Source organism: Colossoma macropomum, unplaced genomic scaffold, assembly GCF_904425465.1.
Source record: "Colossoma macropomum unplaced genomic scaffold, Colossoma_macropomum, whole genome shotgun sequence".
NCBI classification, from domain to species: Eukaryota; Metazoa; Chordata; class Actinopteri; order Characiformes; family Serrasalmidae; genus Colossoma; species Colossoma macropomum.
Window position 1 is genome coordinate 42012267 of NW_023494787.1, and position 24174 is coordinate 42036440.

The 24174-nt window shown below is 40.0% G+C and overlaps 1 protein-coding gene across 6 annotated transcripts in view; it reads right to left on the reverse strand.

Annotated features, from left to right (window-relative positions):
- Positions 1-24174, reverse strand: part of dnm2a (dynamin 2a) — a 65984-nt gene that overhangs the window by 19344 nt on the left and 22466 nt on the right. The window contains exons 3-16 of one of the 6 annotated variants that reach the window (XM_036567400.1): positions 22029-22102; positions 21784-21933; positions 21423-21626; positions 20060-20158; positions 19739-19899; positions 18923-19065; positions 18406-18541; positions 15734-15801; positions 14498-14636; positions 9525-9611; positions 7587-7657; positions 5398-5451; positions 2952-3003; positions 1775-1807 (exon numbers count right to left, since the gene is read on the reverse strand). In XM_036567400.1, the coding sequence (XP_036423293.1) occupies positions 1775-1807; positions 2952-3003; positions 5398-5451; positions 7587-7657; positions 9525-9611; positions 14498-14636; positions 15734-15801; positions 18406-18541; positions 18923-19065; positions 19739-19899; positions 20060-20158; positions 21423-21626; positions 21784-21933; positions 22029-22102 (1471 nt within the window). Of the gene's footprint in view, positions 1-1774; positions 1808-1997; positions 2010-2951; positions 3004-5397; positions 5452-7586; positions 7658-9524; positions 9612-12798; positions 12938-14497; positions 14637-15733; positions 15802-18405; positions 18542-18922; positions 19066-19738; positions 19900-20059; positions 20159-21422; positions 21627-21783; positions 21934-22028; positions 22103-24174 lie in introns of all 6 variants that reach the window. The other 5 variants (XM_036567404.1, XM_036567401.1, XM_036567403.1 and 2 more) reach the window with 5 other exon arrangements.

A 24174-nucleotide genomic window follows, 5' to 3' on the forward strand; every position in this document is an offset into this window, starting at 1 on the left:
CAACATCTGGAGGATCCGACCCTTTCTCACTCAAGAGGCCACCCAGCTGCTAGTTCAGTCTCTTGTCATCTCAAGGCTTTACTACTGCTCACTTTTGGCTGGTCTTCCAATGCAGGCCATCAAGCCTCTGCAACTCATCCAGAACGCAGCAGCATGACTCGTCTTCAATTTCCCTAAGTTCAGCCACGCCACCCCACTGCTGCGCTCCCTTTACTGGCTTCCTGTAGCCGCACGCATCTGATTTAAAACCCTGATGCTTGTCTACAATGCCAAAAATGGACCAGCCCCTGCCTACTTGATAGCAATGGTCAAAACTCGAACCGTACCACGAGCCCTTCGAGCTTCAAGTACAGCTTGGTTTGACCTGCCATCCTTCAAGACGCACAGAAGACAAGCATCAAGACTTTTCTCTTACTGGCACCCAGGTGGTGGAACGAACTCCCACTGGTTGTCCGTACAGCAGAGTCTCTCGCGGTCTTCAAACGCAGACTGAAGTCTCATTATACAGCACTTAAATGAGCACTGAGTTAAGTATTCATTGTAATGTATTGTACTGCACTTAAAAATGTATTGTATTATATTGTATTGTATTACACTGCACTGTGTTTAACTCTGTTCCTTTTTCTCTGGGTATCAACAGGGACTTTTGTTTCTAGCAGTATCTGAGCTCAGGACTAGCTTTCTCTATAACCTATTGGTAACTAGCAAACTATCTACTTTCTCTAGATAGACACTTCTTGTAAGTTGCTCTGGATAAGAGCGTCTGCTAAATGCTGTGAATGCAAATGTTGTATTCATTACAGACAGCAGTTTCACTGTTGAATGGTGTTGAGAAACACTTCGAGAGCTTCAGAAGCTACATTTTATCATGTGATGAATCAGAAAAAAGTATACCGTTTTACACACAAAGGCAAATGAAAGCAAATTACTTGTTGGCATATGGCAACACCATGCAGGAAAGGGTTAATAGAACACCAGAAGGACTTTCATTGAATTAGCTGAACTGAAAACTTTGATTACGCAGAACATTATTATTATTAGTCATCATCATCATCATTTAGAAAGATCCCACCATTTTACTACAACCAAAGGATCAATCATAAAGAGAGAATTAATATTCTGACTTTCAGAATGACGTGGAATGAAAAGCTAATTTTTCCCCCCACTGTAAAAATGGTAAAGTAACTGCAAATAACTGCAAGAAGTCTTGACTGTTTACTCACTAAATAAAGAAAGGAAAATAAAATGAAACCATAATAAAGTTGTAAAAAATATAGTGAGTGATTTCCAAAAACAAAGACATACACAGACACAGATATGATTAGAGAGTGTAGTTTAGTCCTAACGGCTGATTGGTTCAGCCCCCCACAACCCCCCTCCCACGGTGCAGCCAGGAATCAAAGCTGATTCCTCCACAAGGCAAACTCGGCACCCCCTGGAGGAGCTGCCAGCACTCAACCAGACCACAGGACAACCAAGGCTTCATTTTAAATGCTGAATAAACTTCGTAAAACTTCTGTACTGTCACTCTGGATAATAACAACACGCTAAACAAATAAACGTATCGTTATTTTACAGAAGGCATATAATATTATTAGTTGTTAGTAGCAAATATATGTTCAATTATACAAATTACTTGTGGGTTATGTAATGCCACTAATTATAGGGCAAACAATTGTAAAAAACTAGGGCTGTTACTGATTACTAGTAACAGCGACTGAAACAATTGCAGATCCTCCCAGATTTTGCTGTTTACAGTGTCAGAGGACGATACCTGTTCCTGTTCACATTCTCTCAGCCCACCTAGCTGCAGGGTAGAACAAAAACAGCAGCTTTTAAAAGCCTGTCAGCTACCACATGAAGAGGGGCTTCCTAGACTGTTTACCTAATGCCAAATAAGCACCCTACGACAAGAAACCGCCATAGCCTCAGTTCTCCTGATTGGCTGAGCCCTGATGAGCCCTGATTGGATGGGGCTTGTTTGGTGGGGTACTTACCAGTATTTCGCCCTGCAGTGACAGGTAAAGGGGAGGGGTGGGAGGGAAAAAAAAACAAGCAAAGCAAGGAAGGAGAGGAAGATAGAAAGAAAACAGAGAAGTTTTGCAATCCACACATTGAGAAAAGAGAGAGAAAAGATGTTTGGGTGAGTTTAAAAGAGAGGAGAAAACGGATGGGAAGAGACAGAAAAGAGACAGACAAACAGAGACAGAAGAGTGAGAGATCAAGAGAAGAGAAGAGAAGAGAAGAGAAGAGAGAGAGAGAGAGAGAGAGAGAGAGAGAGAGAGAGAGAGAGAGAGAGCAACAGAACACAGTTACATGCAATTAGATTTACTTGCAGTACGACAAATAAGATTTATCATAACGGCTGCTTCATTGCTGCAGCTGAAATCCATGCACATTCTAAATGATCAATTTCTACAAAAGAAAGAAGAAGCTTGAGTTAAATGAGGAATAACATGTGGCAAACAAAAATAACACTGATTATTGGTTCGTTTGACAGCTGTGCTGATATTCATGCCTGTTGAGCGCTGCATGCATGTAGTAATGCAGCGGTAGCGGAAGTGCGGGTTTGTCAAAGTGCAGAGGGCAAAGAGAACAAAGGGGGCTCTCAGAGATACAATATTTTGGCTGAAATTTTGAAGGCTTTAAAACTCACACAGGGCTCATAGGAATTCACTACTTGGGAGCATTACACATAGCAAAACATGCTAAAACCAGTGAGCCATGACAGACTAGGGGGCAATGCGGTCAGTAGTCAAAAGGAGGGGGTTGGAGATTCTAAATAAGGGCAGGTGTTGAATCTTTGGTAGTTGGGGTACAGGAAGGTACACAAGATAGGATTCATTCTTTATTATAGGAGATTCAGTGAGAAACAAGACACATTTGGAATGAATAAACAGATTAAAAAACTGAGAGACTGATGAAGCAGAATGAGTGAGAGAATTGTGTACCTGGTTTGGAATAGCCCTTTTCTTATTCACATGTGGGTTTCTCTGTTGAGCACTGTGGAAAGAGAGGAGGAGAGAGGGAAGGAGAGGAGGAGAGAGGGAGAGAGAGAGAGAGAGAGAGAGAGAGAGAGAGAGAGAGAGAGAGAGAGAGAGAGAGAGAGAGAGAGAAATTTACTTTCATTATATAACCCAATAGACAGATATTAATAAAAACGTAAAGAAAATAAAGCAAAAAATGAAGATAAGGTGCATATATGGAGAAAATGCCATTGTTAAGTTACAGTGGTACATGCTATTATTGAACAACATTATATTATATTATTTTATTCAGTGATACTGAATATTAATTTTATATTATTTTTAGCATATTATTCAGTGATACTGATTATTATTATTATTATTATTATTATTATTATTCAGTGATACAGCCTCTAAAACATGATTTTTTTTGCCTAACAAAGTCATTACTTTTTTCCCGTATTATTAATTAATAAAATATTTTATATGTATTTATTTTTCATTTTCTCCCCAATTTAGTCTTGGCCAGTTCCACTCACTAGCCATGTCTCCCCATCACACAATGCCACCAAGCTTTACCTTGTTCATCATTATTCTTTGTTCAATCTGAGACAAATGTTGCATGGTGCACCTGTCCAGGCATGATTAATTGTATTTACAATTTTATTTATCTTTCCAACTGCACAGAATCAAACCAACTGTACTAACAGGGATCTTTGCGTTTCAAGTGCTCGGTAGCTCTGCAGAGTGTGCTTTAATAATGCTGTCCCAGAGAACTTTAGGAAGCTCCTTCACCATGGTTGCAACATCAAGATCATTTTTTGCAGCAATATGTAGAAACTGATTTATTTTTATTTTTTTAATCTTTATTTTTTTAACTATTTTTTAAGCTTCCTTTTCTGTTTACAGGTGTTCGTAGACAGTGGATTTACAGTACTGTGCAACAGTTCTAGGCACCTGAGAAAATTAGCATTAGCTATTTATCTGGACCCTAAGAATGAATTTGCTCAGAAAAACACTAATATTAGAATAAATACTTCTAATATTGATACAGTAAGTAGTGACTTTACATATGTCACCATGGTTGTTTAACCATTTCCAAACTTCTCCTTGAGGAAGTCCAGTATTAACTGTAGTTATCATCCATTACCTGATTTGTCTGGGGGCTCTCAGAAGACATCTGGAACCAAACATTGTTTTTCAAACCAGTTTACAAAATATCAACTGCTTTTTTCAAAATAAGAAGCCAACTTTACTGTATTTATGTTCATCTATTTAAATTATATATACTGTTTTTTTTTTAAAAGCAAATACATTCTTATTGCCAAGATTAATGGTTCTAAGTAATGTGCTTAGATGCCTTAGACTTTTATACAATGCTGTATGCACTGGAAATATATTAAAGGTGCAGTTTTCAAATTCAGGGCATTTCTGTGAGAGTTGATGAGGCTGACGTTGGCTTTTTATTTGCATTTTCCAGTTCAACCTTAAATCGTGCAGCAGTTCCATGTAACTACTGCACCATTTAAGGTGAAACAGGAAAATTCTAACAAGAAGCAGGCGATAAAGAAGTTCACTTTAGCTTCACTGAGAGTTGAAAGGCATGAAAAGGGATGAAGTGGTTGCTCTGTTTCTGCTTGACAGGTGGATTACATTAACTTATTTTTGTTGTTTCACAGAACCAATAGGTGAGTAGTGTTGTGTCCAATTTGCTAATGTTTGTGATAGCAACTGATTAGCTTCTAGCTAACGTTAGTTACATTACATGCTGTGTGGTTGTTCGCTCTAATGTTATGTTTGTTGCCTGTACAATATTTGCAAAGAGTTTTATGGCCATGAAGATTTAAAAAAAAAAATATATAATAATATTTTGCTACCCCAGTGTGCATCCATTAATTTGAGGGATGGAGCTTCTGAAGGAGCACTGAAGGGAGGGGTATCAATATCAACAGTCATTCTCCAGAATCATATACTGTGCCTTTCAAAAAGAAAAAGTGCCTGCATCTTGTTTCTTTCTGTACATAAATCTTTGTCTATTTATTTATTTTCAGTATTATTAATACTCTATGCATAAAGCACTTCTGTCACTGCTTTGGCAACTTATTACAACTCACACCAATAAAGCTATCTAAATTTGAGTTAGGTTTTAAATAGAAAATGAGGGAGACAGAGAGGCAGACAGGAAAACAAGGACATAAAAGAAGGAAGTAACAAAAAAAAAAAACAACAGAAGTTAATTCTACACATTCTTCCTTTTTTCTGTTTTGCAAAAAGATAAAACCACAACAATTTGTAGCGTGAGCTAACTCTGAGATAGTTTCATGCTGTGAACCAGCAATGCGCAACTGAACACTAGTGACCAGTGCTGGTCAACCAGGTCACATGACCCAGGCTAAAGGAGGTGCGTGTAGGTGTGTATCTGCTCGCCCACCTGTTGCTGCTGTACCCAGGAAGGGTACCGTCATCCAGCCTTCGGTGGTCAAGACTGAAAGGTGACGTCACGAAAACCGTTAACATGGCTAGCGTGAGTGACGGTGGCACTGACTGCATGCGCACAAGGACACATGCACAGCGAGCAGGGTCAAACGGGGCCTTGGGGTCACACCCACGCAGGCTCAGTGCCAAATCAAGTGTCATGGAGCCTCCTGTACTGTACATGCAACCAGCAACTTCTGCTTATGCCTCTTCCCTATGCTTTGCTAACTGTGACTGAACACCATGCCACGCACTCAGATAAAACTGTAAAATGCTAACAGTTAAACTGTTAAGCGCACAAAATTTTTTAAAAAATGTGTTTCTTCATAATTAAATTATTTAGTTGTAAACAAAGTCATTCAGAGTGGTATGATGTGAAATGCTGCGTTCTAGGGAAACCTACAGTCAGAATTGTTTGCAGTGGTGGTGATGGGAACCAGATGTCTGAAGCATTTAGGGCCTGTGGAAGATACTTCACAGAAAGTTATTACATGAAGTGTTGATGAATACACTGTCTGATGGCTGAGACATTGTTGTATGATAGTTTTTAGATTAAATTTTGGCTTTAAACGTATTTTTAAACTCCATTCATGATGGAGATCATTCATAGCCCCCAAAGAAAACTTAAATATTTTCACATTTCCCCCTACTTTACCATCACCAATGGCTACGTTTACAAAACAATCTCATTGCTCAAATCCAATTTTTTGCTCAAATCCGATCTCTCTGACATGAATGTTCAGACTCGTTTGGGTAAGTGATTCAAATCTGTCACGTGAACTGTGAACAAACCAGCAGCCTGAAATGACCCGCATGTGCACATCCTACTCAGTCACCTGAATGAATCACGTGCATCATCAGCAAATAAACTAATGGTCAGAACGAGCCTTTGCTGAGAAGATAATTAACTCTGATCAGCTCTCAGCTCCATTATTAGAGCGAGACAAAGGCGAAAAAGGCGAGATGTGTTGCTTTTCCACTGTTTACAGGCTTTAACATTTGTTCGCTGCTGCTGCCATGGTAACGCTGAATGATGGCGCACGCGCAGTGGGAAAAAAGCACATGAATTCCGATCTGAGCGTCACATTAAGGTCGCCTAGCCACGAATCGGATACGTATCCGATCTAGGACCACATATGAAAGTGGCTACGGTCGGATTTGAATAGATCAGATGTGTGTCCACACAGCCCTGAAAACATCAGCTCACATGAAAAAAAAGGGATTGGTGCCACTTTAACCTGGTAATGTAAATGTAGCTTATATTACATATTAAAACTCAGAAGGATTACAGCCATTTGAATAGTAAATGAAATATATGTGTGTCTTAGACATTGTGATCCCTGGTTCCCACCACTGTAAAGAAATTAGATTCATTAAGTTTCTCTATAACAAACCACTTCACATCAAAACATTATGAGCAGCTTTGTTTACATTTCAATTATTAAAGTATGTAGTAATCATGAAAAATCGGTGGATTTCTCCTTCAGTCATAACTCCGAAAAATTACTTTATTACTTTTTAGCTGTTAACCAACATGCTAACATTTAACCTGCATTTAAGCAATACCTTCAAAAATTAGGTCCTACCTTGACTACCCTTATCATGCAAAAAAGTTCTTTAGAAACTAGTTCATTTTCATCAAAATCAAAAAGTTACTTCTTATTCTTCTTCATTCATGCACTGCAGACCATGCAGGGAGGACACTGCTCAATGGATTTTTCCCATGTGTATTTCAGATATCTGTGTGAGGAACACAGAAGTGGTCAAGACAAGTGGTCTGACTTGTCTTGCTTAATTCCTTTAAAGGAAAATGTCACAAGAAACCACTAGGTATTAACAACGAACAGAACTGTAGTAGGACCTAGGCAGCACTTCTTCATGAAGTCATGCTAATCCCTTCCTTTCATCAACTGTCAGCCAGGCTTGATATTTTTTGCCTGAAGTTCTGCTTTAACGACATTTGTTATGTTGGACCTCCTGCTCGGGCCATACACTACAAGAAGTAGTTTGATTTAGAGGGCTAGTCCAGGCTACAAGCCACAGGCTACATTAGTATCAGCCTTTGAGACACATATGTCCCCAAGGTCAAGGCCTGGGGAACAAATGCTGGGGAAGTGGAGGAGATGAATATGGAGATACACATACTTGGCAAATCCAATGAAGTCTTCATGGTTGGTGTTGATGTAGGACAGCTCAATGTCAATCAGCAACAGAACCTGAAGAAAGATTAAAGAGAAACTGAGAAGGCGTATACAGTAGTATGCAAATGTGCCCCTTAACAAATTACGCTTTGTTGATTTCTGAAATGAAAATTAACGAAAATAACATCCTCTACAGACAACAGACCACGGCACATTGTAAAGCACAGTTACTGTTTATTTGATTAATTTAATATATTGGAAAAAAAAAAAACCATAAAATATGATCTGTGAGAAAAAGATCTGGCACATTTTATGTTTTAGTTTTTTTCCACACTCAGCAAATACACAGAAACTGTGTAGTACCTTCAGCCGATAATGCTACATTTAACTTTGTTCCCTGTAGCAGATGTGTTAACTTTCACTAAAAGAAAACAAGAGAAAAGGCTGGATGTGTGTAAAAGGGCCAGGCTGATATGAAAATCCATGACAGAGCTTCTCAACATTCTTAGCATTTTTGTTGGTATCTGTTAATTAGCTAATTTTCAGTAACCCTCAAGGTTAAAAGTTTGGATGCATTTAAACCATTTTGGTGTTTTGTGTCGAAGCTTCAAGCTTCCAAATTCAGCCTGTATTGTAAGTAATTAGTTACTGCCAGCTTAGCAATCTGTGTTAAGACTAGAGATGTCACAATAACCAGTACCTCAGTGGTAAGTCAATGCCAAAATGAAGAAGAAAAAACACAAAAACAAGCTAAACTATTTTTTGTGGTATCAACAGTACAAAGTTGGTTCCACATTTCTGTCCGACAGCACACAGAGGGAAACTTGGAGAGGACAATAACATGACAATGGAGTCTAAATGTGCGGCTGCAGTAACAGCACTGCCAAATGCCAAAATATTACCAATAAGAAATCAGCAGAGTTCACAACGAAATACTATGATTTTGAGTCAGACAACAAAGGTTATGTAGGGATAAGCTTGTAGTGCTTGTAGCCTGCTGCATACTGCACGCATACTGACTGTATGTGACAAACATACATTTCTCCAGTACGAACAAAGATGACACTCTGCTTTGGCCAAATATTCCAGAATGCAGCCCGAGCTATCTTCATGACACGCTGCATTCCTTAATGCATTATGGGAAAGCGGTTACCAGTGGTTACTAAACAGGGATTGGAGAGCTAAGGGAGTCTTGGGATCAGTCAAACTGGCTCACCCACTGAGGTTGAGTCTAGTTACGGTACACAGTACATGATGGTAATAGTGGCATACTGGATACTACACGGCATACTGGTGTGAGGAGTAGCATGCAGTATAAAGAATGTACTGGTGCAGTGTGCAGTATAGAGTATGCTATTTTGAACACACTGATCATTTTAAACTAACTCTTAAGGCTACAGCCTACCACATAATTAAGAATTCCACTGGAAGTTAGTTTTAGCTTGTTTAATAACACAATTTCTATTGACAAAATGGTTTAAAACTAATAAAAAATCTAGTTAAATAAGTTTAAAAATGCTGTCCTATTTTTTTTAACAACTTCAAAATGACAAACTGTAACTATCTCAACTAGTTTTAAGATGACTGCACTTGTTAAAATATAACTTTTGTAGTGTAGCCATTTCTCAATATTTCCTTCACAGTATTTAGTGGGCTTTTCTGATAGCCTAGTAGCTTTATTAAAATACCACAATATACTCAAATATAAACAATATTAATAATTACTGTAAATAATAAAAGATCACTGTTTACATACACTCATATGTTTATTTTAAGTGCTAATGATCATACATTTTTGTTTTAGCAATGGTCTACTGAACAGGATTTCTGGTTTTGCTGTGGTATCAACATGAGGTATCTGTATTTTGTCATTTCACTGGTACCGGATGCCAATACCAATATTACCATATCGGTCAGACCCCAGTATGTAAGTATGTGTCACCTGGTCCTTGGTCTTGCCCTCTCTCTCTCTGACGTGTGTAGTGACTATTCTCTCGGTCTCCTCTCGGAGTCGGGGGTAGGAGCCCAGCTGTGAACACAAACACAATACTGCAGACTACAGCATATACTTCACGCATGCACTCGGCGCTGAAGGCTGCAAGTCTGCAAAAGCTGGCCACAACCACAACCAACCACAAGCATGTTCTCTTTCCCCTCAGGTCAGGTCAGGACAGGTCAGAGTGAAAGCGTGAAAGAGGACACACTTGTGTTTGGCTGAAACTGGTGGAGTGAGCTTCTGTGTAAGTGTGGGTGTGTACATATACACATGCACACATACACATACAAAAGTGCAATCAGCCAGTAAAGCACTCACCATCAGCTAAGAAAGAATCGGATCAGTTAATGGAAATCACAGAATCGTATATCTAAAACAAACTACACTAAATGAGGAATTTACATGTCAAAAATATGTAAATAATCACAGAAATAAATGAACACAACTTAAAATGAACTTAATATTACAAAAACAAACAAAAAAGTCTATATTTGAGAACATCACAAATATAGTCTTCTGTGGCTGAGAGTGATGGCTGTGGTAAGTTGCTGTTTTTGCCAGGTGTTAATGGCGTCAAAGGCAAACGCAGAGAGTGAGAGAGAGAGACAGTGAGGGACAGTGTGAGAGAGAGAGAGTGTGTGTGTGAGAGTTGCAAGCTCAGATGTGCCCTGGTCCTGGGAGCTAAAGTCCAGCACAGTTGGGTGATCTCCCTGTTCTGAAACCTACTAAACCCATTTAGCAAAGCATTTATCCAGATAACTTAAGCCAAAATAAAGGCCTGCCTAATAAGAGAAACCCAGACAGGGTTTGACTTTGCGCTTAAAGATGAATCCACCAATTTTTTTTAAATCTATGCATAATTCAATTGTTGAGATGTACACAAATGAATTCAGTGTGGTTTGATGTGAAACGGTTTGCTGTGGAAAAACGTTGCAACTTAGATTTCTTTGCAGTGGTGGTGATAATAAGGAATAGGAAAAAACCAAAAGCTTCTCAAAAGTATGTCTCAGGCATCAGGCAGCATATTCATAACAGTTTTGTGAGAAAACCTTTCCATAAGGTAGGTTTCACAGGCATTGCATTCTTTGGACGCCTGGTTCCCATCACCACTGCTGTGACTAATTCTGTCTTGGTAAGTTTCACTAGTACAAATCATTTCACATCAATCCACTCTGAATGACCTTGTTTACATATTAAGCACTGAACTAAGTGGAAACTTGAAAAATCAGTGGAATTCCCCTTTAAGTTAATTGGCTGAGAAAAATCTGTTAAAATGTAAAATGTAAATGTAATTCTGTAAAATATCCCACAGGTAACTAACTGCTGAGTTGAATCAGGTGAAAATAACCAATTTGTGCAGGACTAAGGCTCCTCAAAACTGCACCTGGACACTGCGCTAGTTTAAGATGAAAGGTAAAAAGGACAGTTGAAAAATCTCAAAAATAAATAAATAAATAAATAAATAAATAAAAACAAGTACAGGATGCAGTTCGTCTCCCTTCCACAAGGTGGCAGGTGAGTCCTGTTGCTACGGAAACAGTGGCAACAGGAGCCGGGGGTGGTGAACAGAGCGGCACAGAGGTTCCCCCGTTGCTACGGCTACAGCTCCGCTGCTAACCAACCGGCAGAACTGCCTCTGGGAAGACGAGCTTTTCTGTCTCCAGCTGCCTCTCCAAACACAAGCTGAGCTGCACTAAGGCTGAGTATCTTTAAGCAGCTCACAGTATGATATTAATCACGTGATCAGACATTTCACGACGTATCATGACACTGCAATAACAGTACTATTAAACTAAACTCCCTAGTGAACCCTTTCACCTAGAGAGGTGTGCTATGTCAAACAGTATCACTAATATACAGTGCTGTACACAAGTCAGAGCCCCGTCTTCCTTAATACTTTTTTTAGATACACAAATGTATTTTCCTTCTTTTTTGCATTTACTATGTCCACCTTCTATCTTTGTTACAGCTTCTATTCTTTATGGGAAACTTGGTTTCAGTTTTTCAAAGAAATCTGCAACCTCCAAAGTTCAGTCTTAGAAGTTGGTTGCCTTTTCTGCTTCTGAGTTCTGGGGTGGTCACTCCATTATTCTGAGAACATCAGCAGCTTCTTTGTTTGATTTGCAAATTTTCGTCTTTTTCTACTTCCTTTTCTCAGTAAGGGCTTCTTGACCGCGACACATCCTTTCAGACCTATAGTGTGGAGTCTTCTCACAGTGGAAGGATGGACAGAAACACTAATGTTCTCCTCTCACTCAAAGATGAAAGAACTATTTATATGATGGGTACACTATTGGTGGTCTACCGGATCTTGCAGTGTTGTTAGGAATCAAATTTCTTTCAATAATTTTTTTATACTCCACACAACTCCTGTTTTTTCCGCTTATTTTTCTTTGACCTTCCCCATCCTTATGTAAGTGGATTATCTTATCTTATATGTAAACTCCTCAGAAATATTTGCTGAAAAATGAATAACATGTACCTAATGGCTGTTTTGACTTAATTAAATGAACGAAAGGGTAGTCTCTCATTTTTGCACACTACACTATGGCACACTGTGCGAATACTGCAGGAGCAAAAGCTACAGATAAAGCATTATAGGATTTACTGCTCTTCTGTAGCTACTATCTACAGGCCTTAAACAGGCACATAATTCACACTGATGTAGCTATAGCAATAAGTATGAGTATACCAATAAGTGAATGAACAAATAAATTAAATGAATGAAAAATAAATATTGATGCAAGTATCACTGTCAAAAACCGAGTCATGATTCAACAATTATCACAGTTCTAGACATCTCCACCCATACTTTACATGAGCGAAGGTAAAGGCAGGCTTGGAAAGAGCGAGAAGGGACAGAGGCTAATAAACGAAAGGCTTCAGTGAGCTGGCAGCAGAATAAAGCAGGAACGGGCAGGAGAAGGGACTTTCCACGAATGGTACACATTCTTTTCCAGTGCAATCAGCGTGTTATTGGGTAGGACTAAGGAGGACTCATGAGTCGTGACTGAATGGAGCAATGGCTGGACATGAAACTGACCAAGCACAATCCAAACACTGAGGATGGGTGTGGCTAAAAGGAGGGGCTTATCTTATACAAATGGGTGCTGATTGGGTGAGCGGGTGGCATAAAAGAGGCGTGAAGCATGTAAATGCCACCAGGAAGGTGGGAAAGACTTCTATCCCCTAATCCAGGTTTGCTTTCCTTCCTGGTTACCTTGTCAGCACACTTCCGGACGAGGGTGGTGAGTTCCGACACCACCATGTCGACGCACTTCAGACTGGGTGCTTTGAGTTTGAGGATCTGCTTTTTCACGATGGCCTCAAAAGCAAGGTCAGGGGTGAACAACCCAGTTCTGAGGTGAGGGGTGCCAGGAAAGAGGGATTGGGCAAAAGACAGGAATAGAGACAGAAAGAGTACAACAGGGAAGAGTGAAGAAAAGAAGAAAAGACTTTGTTTAGTTAGTTAATCACTGCTAATCTATAAACACACATCCATGTCAGTCAAAAACGGGGGCAGGCAGTGGTTTACACATCCATACTGTAAGTTTTATTGGCTGCAAAGGCTTTTGGCATCCACTCCACCACAAGTTCTGCAAGCCTATAGACTGGTCAACTAACTCTTCTAACGTTAATTGACTGATTTAACCTCTTCTTTGCTTTCTCTCCTTTTGCTGATGCTATAACTAACAGTGAAATACATGATTTCTTGAGGTACGGCAAAATAAAACAATACAAACAATATAGCTCCCCATGTTTTCTCCAGTACATTGGAATCTGTTGGAATCACTGTATCATACATTATACGCTCATTTTACTCATCCGCCATACTGAAATCCAATGAGTAAGAATCAGATTGTAAAATAAATGTTTACATTACAGTATAAAGCAGTAAGTATGAGGGATGTGCACTTGCTTAACTAGTATAGTTCTGAACGATTAATCATTTTTAATATCAAAATCATAATTTAAAAGAATGATAGTCAATTTGCAACAGGTGCAATTTCAATTACATCCAACATTATTCAAATTTAGAAGTTTGATAAAAGGGGAATTAAACCTAAACACAGAGCTCTGGCATACAAACACACAAAAAAAATAAAAAATAAAAACTCTGCCCCCACAAATTCGTACAAAACAGGCTCGTCAGATCTGCAGAAAAAAAATACTTCATGTGGTAAGAAGCAACTGAACTAGTCTGGTTGTTTGTTTTGTATGGTCTTTGGCCTTATCTTTGATCTGTATGTTGTCTATTCCTAACAATGTATGTCACCATCCTGCCTTCTGTACCCTCTACCTTCCCTCTGCTATAAAACGCAATAAAAAGTTGATCTTAAAAAAAAAAAAAGATTAGTAGTGCAATGAGTCATCTTTTGCGGCTTCCTTTAGTATTTACAGAATGTTCCCACCTCAGCCTCGCACTGGATTTCAGAACGGCAGTCGAGTGAAATGAGCACGTAAAGCTTTATAGGCTTCTTTTCCTAGATAAACAGTGCATCGTCAATAAAAATCCACATCTACGTTTCTTATGTAAATCAACATTATCATTTTCTCTGACCAGTCACTGCAGCCCTATCCAAACCCTCTACATGCACCTACAAGTTCAGCAAGATGTGCCCCAGCAGCCTGCCCTCCTTTTTAGACCCGAAACGAGTGGGTTTCTTTGGCACAAGACCACCACAACACCCCACCACACGACAGCAGGACCTGCGCACAGGGTGGCCGGCAAGCTGAGGGGTCACACAGACACAACTGTATCTACATCTACCACTCTTGCAGTCCAGAGTCTATTCTTAACTCTCTATTGTGCCTTGAAGGTAGGCTGCAGAGAGGCTTCCTCTGGCCTGCTTTCAGGGCGGTGTGACCCCAGGAAGAACGGCCCACCCCTGTGGCCGGGCCAGGGGGCACTGCAGTACCTTGTTGGTGCACTGCCTGACCGTGTTGATGAGCTCCTGAATGACCAGATCGATACATTTGAGACACGGCTCTTTCAGCTTTACGACCTGCTTTTTCACGATGGCCTCAAACGCCAGGTCTGGAGTGAACAGGCCAGTTCTGAGAACATACAGGAAGACACACAGCCCGGATGACAAAAAATGCACAGAGACAGACGTACAGACGGGGGGGGGCATGGACAGACAGACACATGGAAAAGAAAGAAAGAAAGGATGAAAGAAAAGAACAAAGAAAGTGGAAAGACGGAGGAGTGTAAGAAATACAGACAAGCAGTAGAGAAGAAAAGGGTAGAGAAAAGGTACTGAGGCATAAAGACATAGAAGAAGGAAAGCAGTAGAAACAGACAGGTTGGGAAAAAAAGCAGAGACATGAAAAATAAGCGGCAAAGAAAAAAAAAAAACATTTAGGAGTAGCAAACAGAAAAATAAAAATGGCCCAACAAAAAACAATAAGTGAGAAAGAGAAGCAAAAAGGTGAAAAGGCTGTGGCAAAGCACACGAAAGAGAGAAAAAAGTGGGAGAGAGAGAAAGAGAGGGAGGCAAAGTGAGAGTGTGACGAGAGTGAGAAGTGAGGAGAAAAAAGAGGAAAATGAAACAGGTTTAGCTTGCTGTCAGTACAACACAACAAACAACAAACAAGGATGAGAGTGTCAGGCTCTGTGGGAGAAAGCTGATTAAACAGTTCAGAGACGCCTCAGAGCGATACACAGTGATAGAGCGTCATATTCGTACAGAGAGAGCGAGAGAGCGAGAGAAAAAATGAATGAGGAAGGAGAGAGAGAAATGAAAAAATTGGAAAGAGAGGGAGAAACGAGGGGAGAGAGAAATGGGGGAGAGAGAAACATGAGAAAATGGGAAAGAGAGAAAAATGAGGGGCAAGAAAAACAGGTGAGAGAGAGACATGAGGAAATGAGAAACAGAGAGAAAAATGGGGGCGAGAGAGAGAGAGAGAGACACATGAGGGGAAAGACAGACAAACGGGAAAGAGAGAGACAGACAGGCAGACGGACAGTGATTAAGTGAGTGACTGTGCGAGTGTGAAAATACGAAAGGGGCAACAATAGTGAGACGAGAGAGTGTGAGAGTGGACCAGAATGTATGTGTATGTGAGCAGCAGGTGGAAGATCGTGGTGGTCCTGCCAGCCAGCAGCCCCCGCAGGGCAGCTAAGTGCAGGCTATCAGTGAGGCTCCACTTGCCTGACACCGTGGACGTTCTTAATGGCATGACTGATCTCTCGCCGCAGCTCCTTCTCGTCAAACACAATCTGAGAGAGACAGAGAGAGAGAGAGAGAGAGAGAGAGAGAGAGAGAGAGAGAGAGTGAGAGAGAGACTCTTTTTGATGTGATTTGACTCCAGCGTGGTTGTGGTATTTAGCTCAGTGTGACTCAAACACAGGGACACTGTTATAACCTTTGAGCAAACGCACTACATGCTAGGAGCTTTCTAAATAAAGTGCACTGCTGCCGTATCACCTGCGCTGATTTATCAGAGACAAAAAAACTGACTTCAACAAAGACCACATGCTTTCTTTCTGCTGAGTTGAAGTAAATACCCACTGTTTAAAAATGTATTACATCCAGACAAATCCAAAAGGACCTGTTTGAATGACGATATTTTCTTCGATGTGGCAGTGTAAACCAGCTATTCAGGCAGGATGGGCTCGCCATAGTGAGGCCTAGATTTGTAACGATTCATTTATTTAACAATTAATACACTGTTTATAATAATTCCTTCCATCAATCATAGAAGCAAAACACTGAATACAGAACAGCATGCATCGGTCAAAAAATGTAAATACTGAACTTTGATTTATTAACAAAAATAAACTAGTTTAAAAATGTGTGATATTTAAACAAACATGTGAGATTCTCCTCAAAGTTCAGCCCCACAGCATGCGAGTGGCTCAGGCAGCATTCACAAGCTACCTATGGACATGAATCATGAAAAAGCAGGGTGAGCGCAGGAACTTTACAAACTACTGAGACACAGTTGATCATAAACCAACCAACAGCCAAATTTTTTGGTTTGAATTTAATTATATCAGACTTTGACCAGCCAAAGCTCTATATGTGAATGCTCTGTAGTGTAGTTAGACAATAATCACATAAAGCTGGCATACACAGAAGGTCGTAAAATTAAAAGTGCTGCTGTTCAACTGCGCCACTCAGACTTTTTCGCTTTAACTCTGTATGCTCCTGCCTTAACCCACCTACCAATCTGTTTAGCATAATATTGTAGAAATAATAGTAAAGAATGAAGCAGCAGATGCTGCAGAGAACCCAAACTAAGCTCTTTAGCTTGGGGAAAAAAAAAAACATGCAGGCTATACAACATTTAAAGTGGCAGAAAAACTAAACTGATGGCTGTGGTGCTCTAAACAGCATCCTTTACATGCACTGCAGCAGCAGAGGCATCACCTTTTTATCATTACTGTGAGAGACTGGAAAGATTTTAATGAAAAATCATCCATAATATAAGCCTTTTTTTCCCTCAATGATAATCTTGCAACTCCTAGGTTGAGAACTGTTGTGCACCTATTTTAATCAGGTAATATCTCTGACTTGCATCATCATCATTAGTCAAAATTTAGATTCATCCGCTGCACACTGGTGAGGTGTGATAATGTTATTATTACCAAAGCATTTCTGATTTCAGTGCAATCTAAATCAACCCTGGGACGGCCCAAACAGCATTTTACAGGTGTGGAATTCTTGTTGTCCTTGCTCTCAGTATCACCTTTAAAAACAATTACAGCTAAAACTTGTTTTAATTGTCCATATGAGGGAGCAGATCTGCCTCCATTTTAATTAATGTTTCAGTCCGCAGTGGCTGCTTAGACGTATGTGTTACAAATTTCCATTCATTAATGATAACTGCTCCGTCAGGCCTGTACTGATGGAATTTATTGGAATTTAAGCTACAATTTGTTGGGGTTTAAAAAAAGCTTTCAAATATTAAACAGAAATACCAACGAAACAAACAGGAACATAAATGGTCAAATTATTTGGGCCAGCCGTAGTCTTTTGAGTAACCTGTTACAGACTGCATGATCCTGTATGAGTAAATATTACAGCAGTTTTTACCTACTGTAAAATGAACTGTAGAAATAACCTCAGAGCCTTTATGTCTTTCAAGCTCAATGAAGCATGTTTGAGGCCTAAATCAAGTTGATAAGCACTGGCCTAAAATCCGGAAGGCATTCAATGATATCTGTCAAAGGTCCAATGCTTTCAGCAGCTTTAGGTAGCTCTACTGATTCTCAAGCCCAGGTTACATGGACACGAGCTAGCTTTCTTTACCTTTTTGATGGGTCATGCGTACATCCCTACCATTTCTGCAATTTACACCAAAATATTTTATGCGGGGGCTCCAGAGTGGCGCAACCATAGCGTTGGCCCTATCATCAGGAGATCGCAAGTTCGATCCCTGGTGATGCTACAGCCATCCATAGCCAGGAGTCCAAGAGAGCACAATTGGCCTCGCTCTCTCTAGGTGGGCAGGATGGCCCCCCCTTCTCCCCCCATCACTCAACTTTCCTCCGAGCGCGTTCAGCTGTCCAATGCGTGTTGCACGAGCGGCAGTTTGAAAAGATGCGGTGGCTGGCTTCACAGGTCTCGGAAGAAGCCTGTGTTAGCCTTCACCCTCCTAGCGCTGGTAGTATCGTGTGATTGTGAGAGTCCTAACTAGCGGGTGGAGTTTGGACAAGACTAGGGAGAAAATTGGGTTTAACAACAAAAAAAGTGTTATGCTGCGCAACCTGGTCATTAACATTACAGACATCCTGTAACATTGGTTCTGAGAAGTACTGTTGTCCAGGAAGTAATCTCATCCAAACAGTATTGGACGTTGAACAGAACTCGCTGTTTACCTTGACCAGCTCGAAGGGGAATCGCTCGTGGAAGATGCGGTTGATCCTAGCACCGCCAGACAGCTCCACAGTGTCCACCTGATCTCCTGAGCCCTCAATACACTTCTCAAAGTCCACCCCAAACTGCTGCACCATCCTGCCAAGTGGGAGCATCACAGAAGCATTCACAACCCCATTCACATTTATTTCTATAATAATACATATACATGTCTGCATGTACACAGAAGACACTAAGACAAATTCTAACCAAGCAGCCCCCTTCAAACCCAGCATCAGTCCAAGAAATATGTCAATATGACCAGCTTCAGATACCAGACACCAACAACTACTATAATGTGGCATATCAAAATTTGACACACTAAACATTTATCACAATATATTCTATTTAAATATATTCCATTTGTAAGTCGTAGCACTGGCTGCTGTGCTGCACTGCGGGAGGTGCAGCAGGGCTTTCAGATTTCAGCAGATGCGTGTGTACGGAAGCAGCGTGTGAGAGGGGATGGGCAGCACTCACTGCAGCAGGGCCTTGGTCTTGCGCGTGGGGTCATCCGGACGGAAGTTTTTGTACTCCTCCACTTCCTTCTCCAGAGACAGCAGCTGAGACTGCAGCTTACTACGCAAACCCGGCAACGTGTCCCGAATATGGTTAGTCAGTTGCTGCCAGATAGACAGAGACAGACAGAGAGAGAGAGAGAGACAGAGAAAGAGAGAGAGAGAGAGAGAGAGAGAGAGAGAGAGAGAGAGAGAGAGAGAGAGAGAGAGAGAGATGAGACGGGGATGGAAAGAAAAAAAGAAAGAAAAAGAAAGAGAAGAGTAAGAAAAAATGAAAAAAAAAAGGAGTAAGAAAGAAAGAAAGAAATAGATGAAAGACAAAGAACAGAGAGAAATTGAAAGAAAAGAGGGAAAAGAAAGAAAAAGATAGGATGAAAGAAAGAAAGAAAAAAAACAAAGAGGAAGGACAACAGAAAGAAGGGAAAAAAGAAAACAAAGAAAGACAGGAAAAAAGAAGTAAAAAAGGCAGAAAAAAAAGAAATATGGAACAAAAGAAAGGATAAGTGAACAAAAAAAAAAGAAAGAATGAAGGGAAGGAAGGACAAAAGAGAAAAAAGGACCAAAAAAAATTCAAAAGAAAAAAAAAAAAAGAGAAAGAAAGAAAGAAAGAAAAAGAACAAAAGAAAAACAAACAAAACAGTCTTTAACTATTAATGTTAAAAGGAATCGACTTAATAAATTGGACAGGGTTTTTATAGATCCTATTAGAATAGCAGGGAGTTTTGAAGAAATAAAAGTGGTTAACAGGTGAGATCAAATGGTCAGCATGAGGGCAGACCTGGTTGAGAGTTTTCTGCAGATGAGGTGTTCCCATTCGCTCAGCCATGTGTCTGTAAGCAGGATGGGACAAGAAGAACTTCCTCTCTGCGGCCAGAGCCACACGGATATCCTTCCGGCCATCAATATCCTTCTGACTGCGGTTCACCACCCCAATGTAGCCTAGAGAGAGGCTGAGTTAGCGCGCTACACAAAAGCAGGAGCCTGAGAGTCTTACACACCAACTGCTCTACGCATCTGTTTGTGTTTTGTGTAGATGTCTGTGTATGCATGTTAATTTTTGTGAGTGATGACTTTGTACACACGAGGACACTCGCCCCACCTCTGCGCAGCGGTAAGAGCTTGTTCTCCAGGATGTCTCGGGCATCTGTTCCCTCATCCATCAGGTCCAGCTTAGTGATCACACCGATCGTGCGCAGTCCTGCACAAGACAGACAATCACCCACATCAGTGAAAATTTGATATGATTAAATATACGACTGCCTTCATCTGCTAAACTCTGTGAATACATGTTCACCAGTGGAATCTGAGATTACTCACATTTTGCTTTGCCAAAACTTTACCACAAAATTATCATAAAACAATTCTCAGACATCAAACTATTCAGAACTATCTCATGTATTAACATGATGTGATGTAGCTTCTAAAGACAATAAACTCTTCAGAAACCTGGTCCCGTCTTACAGAAACTTCACTTTTGTCTTAAGATCTGACAGGTTAAGATATGTTTTTTCAAAAAATTCGTATTAAAAAAGGCAAATATGGAATTAGGAATCTTATCTTATTTTACAGCATCTCATCTCAAGTTAAGAAATCTTAACTCGCTCGATCAAAGTCAACAATCAACTGTCATGTCTGTTACCTAGCAACCAACCATACATGCACACCTGAAACGTAAACACATCAAAGTAATCAAGCTAGTTAGCCAGGCAGCTAACTATCATTACTGATGTACAAAAGAGGTCTAAACTAAAGCGCGATAAACTGAATGTTAAGAATATTGTGTCAGTGCTTCGTGCTGTTTATCAGAGCATATCCGCTCCCCAGTTTCACTTTCATTTTAGCTGAGCGCGCTAACGTCATTCCTTCTAATAAACAGACACACACTCAGCTCTGTCTCCTCATTATTCACCGACATCATGTAATATTTTATCATCAACATTAACACACAAAGGTAATAAGAGGGGACGGTGGAGATCAAGACTGCAGTGTCTTGGGTTTTAAAACGCTGTTAGGAAAAAACCTCCCAAGTCAAAGCTCAGCAGATAAATGTAACGTCATTATGCCAGTTATAGTGAATTGTGCTGCACAAAACAATAGAAACAGATGGTTAAAACAGAAGTTAAGACAGCTCTGGGTGTGTCTTAAAGTTAGGATAGTACTTAGGAGGTTTAGTCTAGTTAGGATGTTTCTGTAATATTGTTTTGGAGTTAATGGAAAAGATTATGAACTTAAGAACTGTTGTTCTGTAACAGCTTCTGTCCTAAATTCAGTGCTAACTGAAGCTGTTATGGTGACTAAACAGCTAAGATTTTAGACTTAAGACGTTTCTGTAACCATCAGTGTGAAAATTCAGGACTTGGTAAGTTCCTCTAGAACACAATATTCCACATCAAAACACGCTGAATGACTGTGTATATGTTTTAGCCTGCACTTTGAGTCCCCAGAGGAAGATTGACCCCTACCCTGTGGGTCCACCTCTTTGGCGATCTTCAGAGCATCTGAGTTTGCCAGGTCAGTGTTGGCCGGTGTGACGGCCAGGATGAGGCAGCTATCCTTGGTGATGAACTGCAGAAGCATGTCTCTAATCTGGTGCTCAATGTCCGGGGGCTGGTCACCCACAGCAACCTTGGTCATCCCCGGCAAGTCGATGAGAGTCAGATTCAACACTGCCAGAGAGCGAGAGAGAGAGGAAAGAAAAAGAAAAGAGGGAAAAAAAAAAAGTGTAAGAGAGGGTGACCTTTTATAGAACTGCTCTTGTGATTAATACTGTGAACACAGCAGGCCCTTGGAGATATGAGTACAGGATAGAGTGAGTATTGTTACCATTAGGGGAGTAGACTCTCAGGTTGATGGGAATGGGGGAGATGCCCTTATTAGAGCCCGTAATTCTGTCCGTCTCTGCTTCGATCTCCTGCCGAACCTCATCAAAGTCCACAAACTTCTTCCCCTTACAGTGCAAAAACTCTGCATACTCTACACACAAAAACACAGAGACAGTTAGGACTTAGTTAAAAGTATGCGAGATTAAAGATGTGTGTTTCTGAAGGCCCAAAACAGGCCAGCCTTACCTGCTTTATTGTTGACTAGCTGCAGAATGAGAGGCCTCCGAGTGACAATGCCTGAACCACGAGGGAGAAAGTCCCTGCAGAGACAAGTAGAGAGAGAGGGGATTAAAACAAAAAGCAATATCAGTGACACATTAGTAACATTGGGCCTCATTCACCACCCCTCTTCTTAAAACCCATTTATGCATTTTTTATGAAGATTCTGACGTTCAACAATGTTTTCTTATTTGTGATTTGTTCTTAGGTAAGAACAGAACTTACGCACACTCAAGAGCACAAAGGTGCAAACAATTCTGTGGTTTAAGAACACGTCATGAATCTGATGTAGACTTTTACCCAGCATCTTTCTCAAAAACAAATTTAAGAAAAAAATTTAGGAAGATATTGGTGAATGAGGCCCACTGCTGATTTCCACAGTGCTTTAAGTATTCTAGGTTAATGACTGCTTGTCATTGTGACATAATTACGGTGGCGACTTTTCAATATTTTGATTTTCAGATACTCAATAAGACTAAGGAAAGCCCAAGATATGAGGTTTATTTTAATGACGATGAAGATTATTGAAACTCGACTCTGAACACTGCAAAAAATGTTATTGTTAAGCTAATTTTTCCTGAGATTGTTGTAAGCTTATTTTAAGATTATTTTCTTTGTAGACATGTTTTATATTTCAGTTAATTTTATTAAGTAAAATTCTCTCACTACATTGTCAGATAATTTTGCTTGTTTTAAGAAATGTGCTTGAAATTAGCAAAATTATCTGCCAGTATAGTGGGATAATTTTCCTTAATAAAATGATATAAAACAGGTAAAAAAAAAAAAAAGTCTTAAAATAAGCTAGATAAACTTTCAATAAGTGCACAACCATCTCAGAATGGGAAACAGTAGATATAACGACTAAATTTAAGATCAATTTACTTGACAGGATACCATTTTTTGCAGTGAATACTATAAGGTAATGGCAAAACATTACTGGTAAACAATTGTTGTCATAGTAACATAAAAATTCTGTTCTAGGGGATCCTGCCCAATCTGGTAACCCTGAGTAGGTTGCTGAGCCAGTGTGAATGTGTCAGTGATGAGCAGTGCAGGAGAGCACAGGACACAGCGTCTTCATAACGATATTTGTCTTAAAAACTGAAAGTTGGTTTTTTTTTGGTGAACTCTGGTCAATGAAAGGGGGTGATATTTTACATGACCACATTTTTTAAGCCCGTCAAGAAACACATTATTTTGGTGCAAGCTTGGCTGTAATGTTACGGTCTTAACAACCAGCACAGTTTTAAGTTTCTTTCAGCTTAGACAAACTGCTATTGTAAAAGCTCTCATTTATTCTCTGAAATAAACGCAATGAACAGCATTCTAGCCACCGATGTTGAACAGTAGGATAACTTAACATTTGCTATTTTTTTTACTATGTAATAACATGTTGTTCACAAAATATTTTAAAATGTGAATAAATGATTGGTTTAAACCAACGAGCCAAAACATTACGACCACCTGCATAATAGGCTGTTGGTCTTTCACATGGCACCAAAATCGAGGAATACTGAGACCACTGCCATCGGGGAATACTATTGCCAAGAAGGGTCCACAACAATATTTAGGCACACTTTTAAAAGAGATGGCTTTTCAAGGGTTCTTCAGTAAAGGGAATGGTTCTTCAGTAAAGGGAATGGTTCTTCAGTAAATGGAATGGTTCTTCAGATTGATGGAGAATGTGCATGAGTCTTCATAGCCCTATTAATAACGGTTCTATATAGCACCAAAAAGGGTTTTTCCTATTGTTACAAGCTTCACATTGTAACAGAAGAACCTATTTGGTGCTGTATAGAACTATTTTCAAAAGAATTCTACATTAGTACCATATACAACACATTCTCTAACATTCTGAAGAACCATTTCACCATGCAAAGAATACTTCAAGCATGAAATAATTCTATACAGAACTCATTGTGTAGGTGGCACATGTCAAATTGACGTCCACACGGATGCCCAGATCCAGGGTTTCCAAGCAGAACATCATCTTCCTTCCCACAGTGCACCCTTTCTCAGGTAAAGAACGTACATGTACACGGCCGTCCACGTGATGTAAAATAAAATAGGACTCACTGGACCAGGCAACCTCTGCCATTGCTCCAAGGTCCAG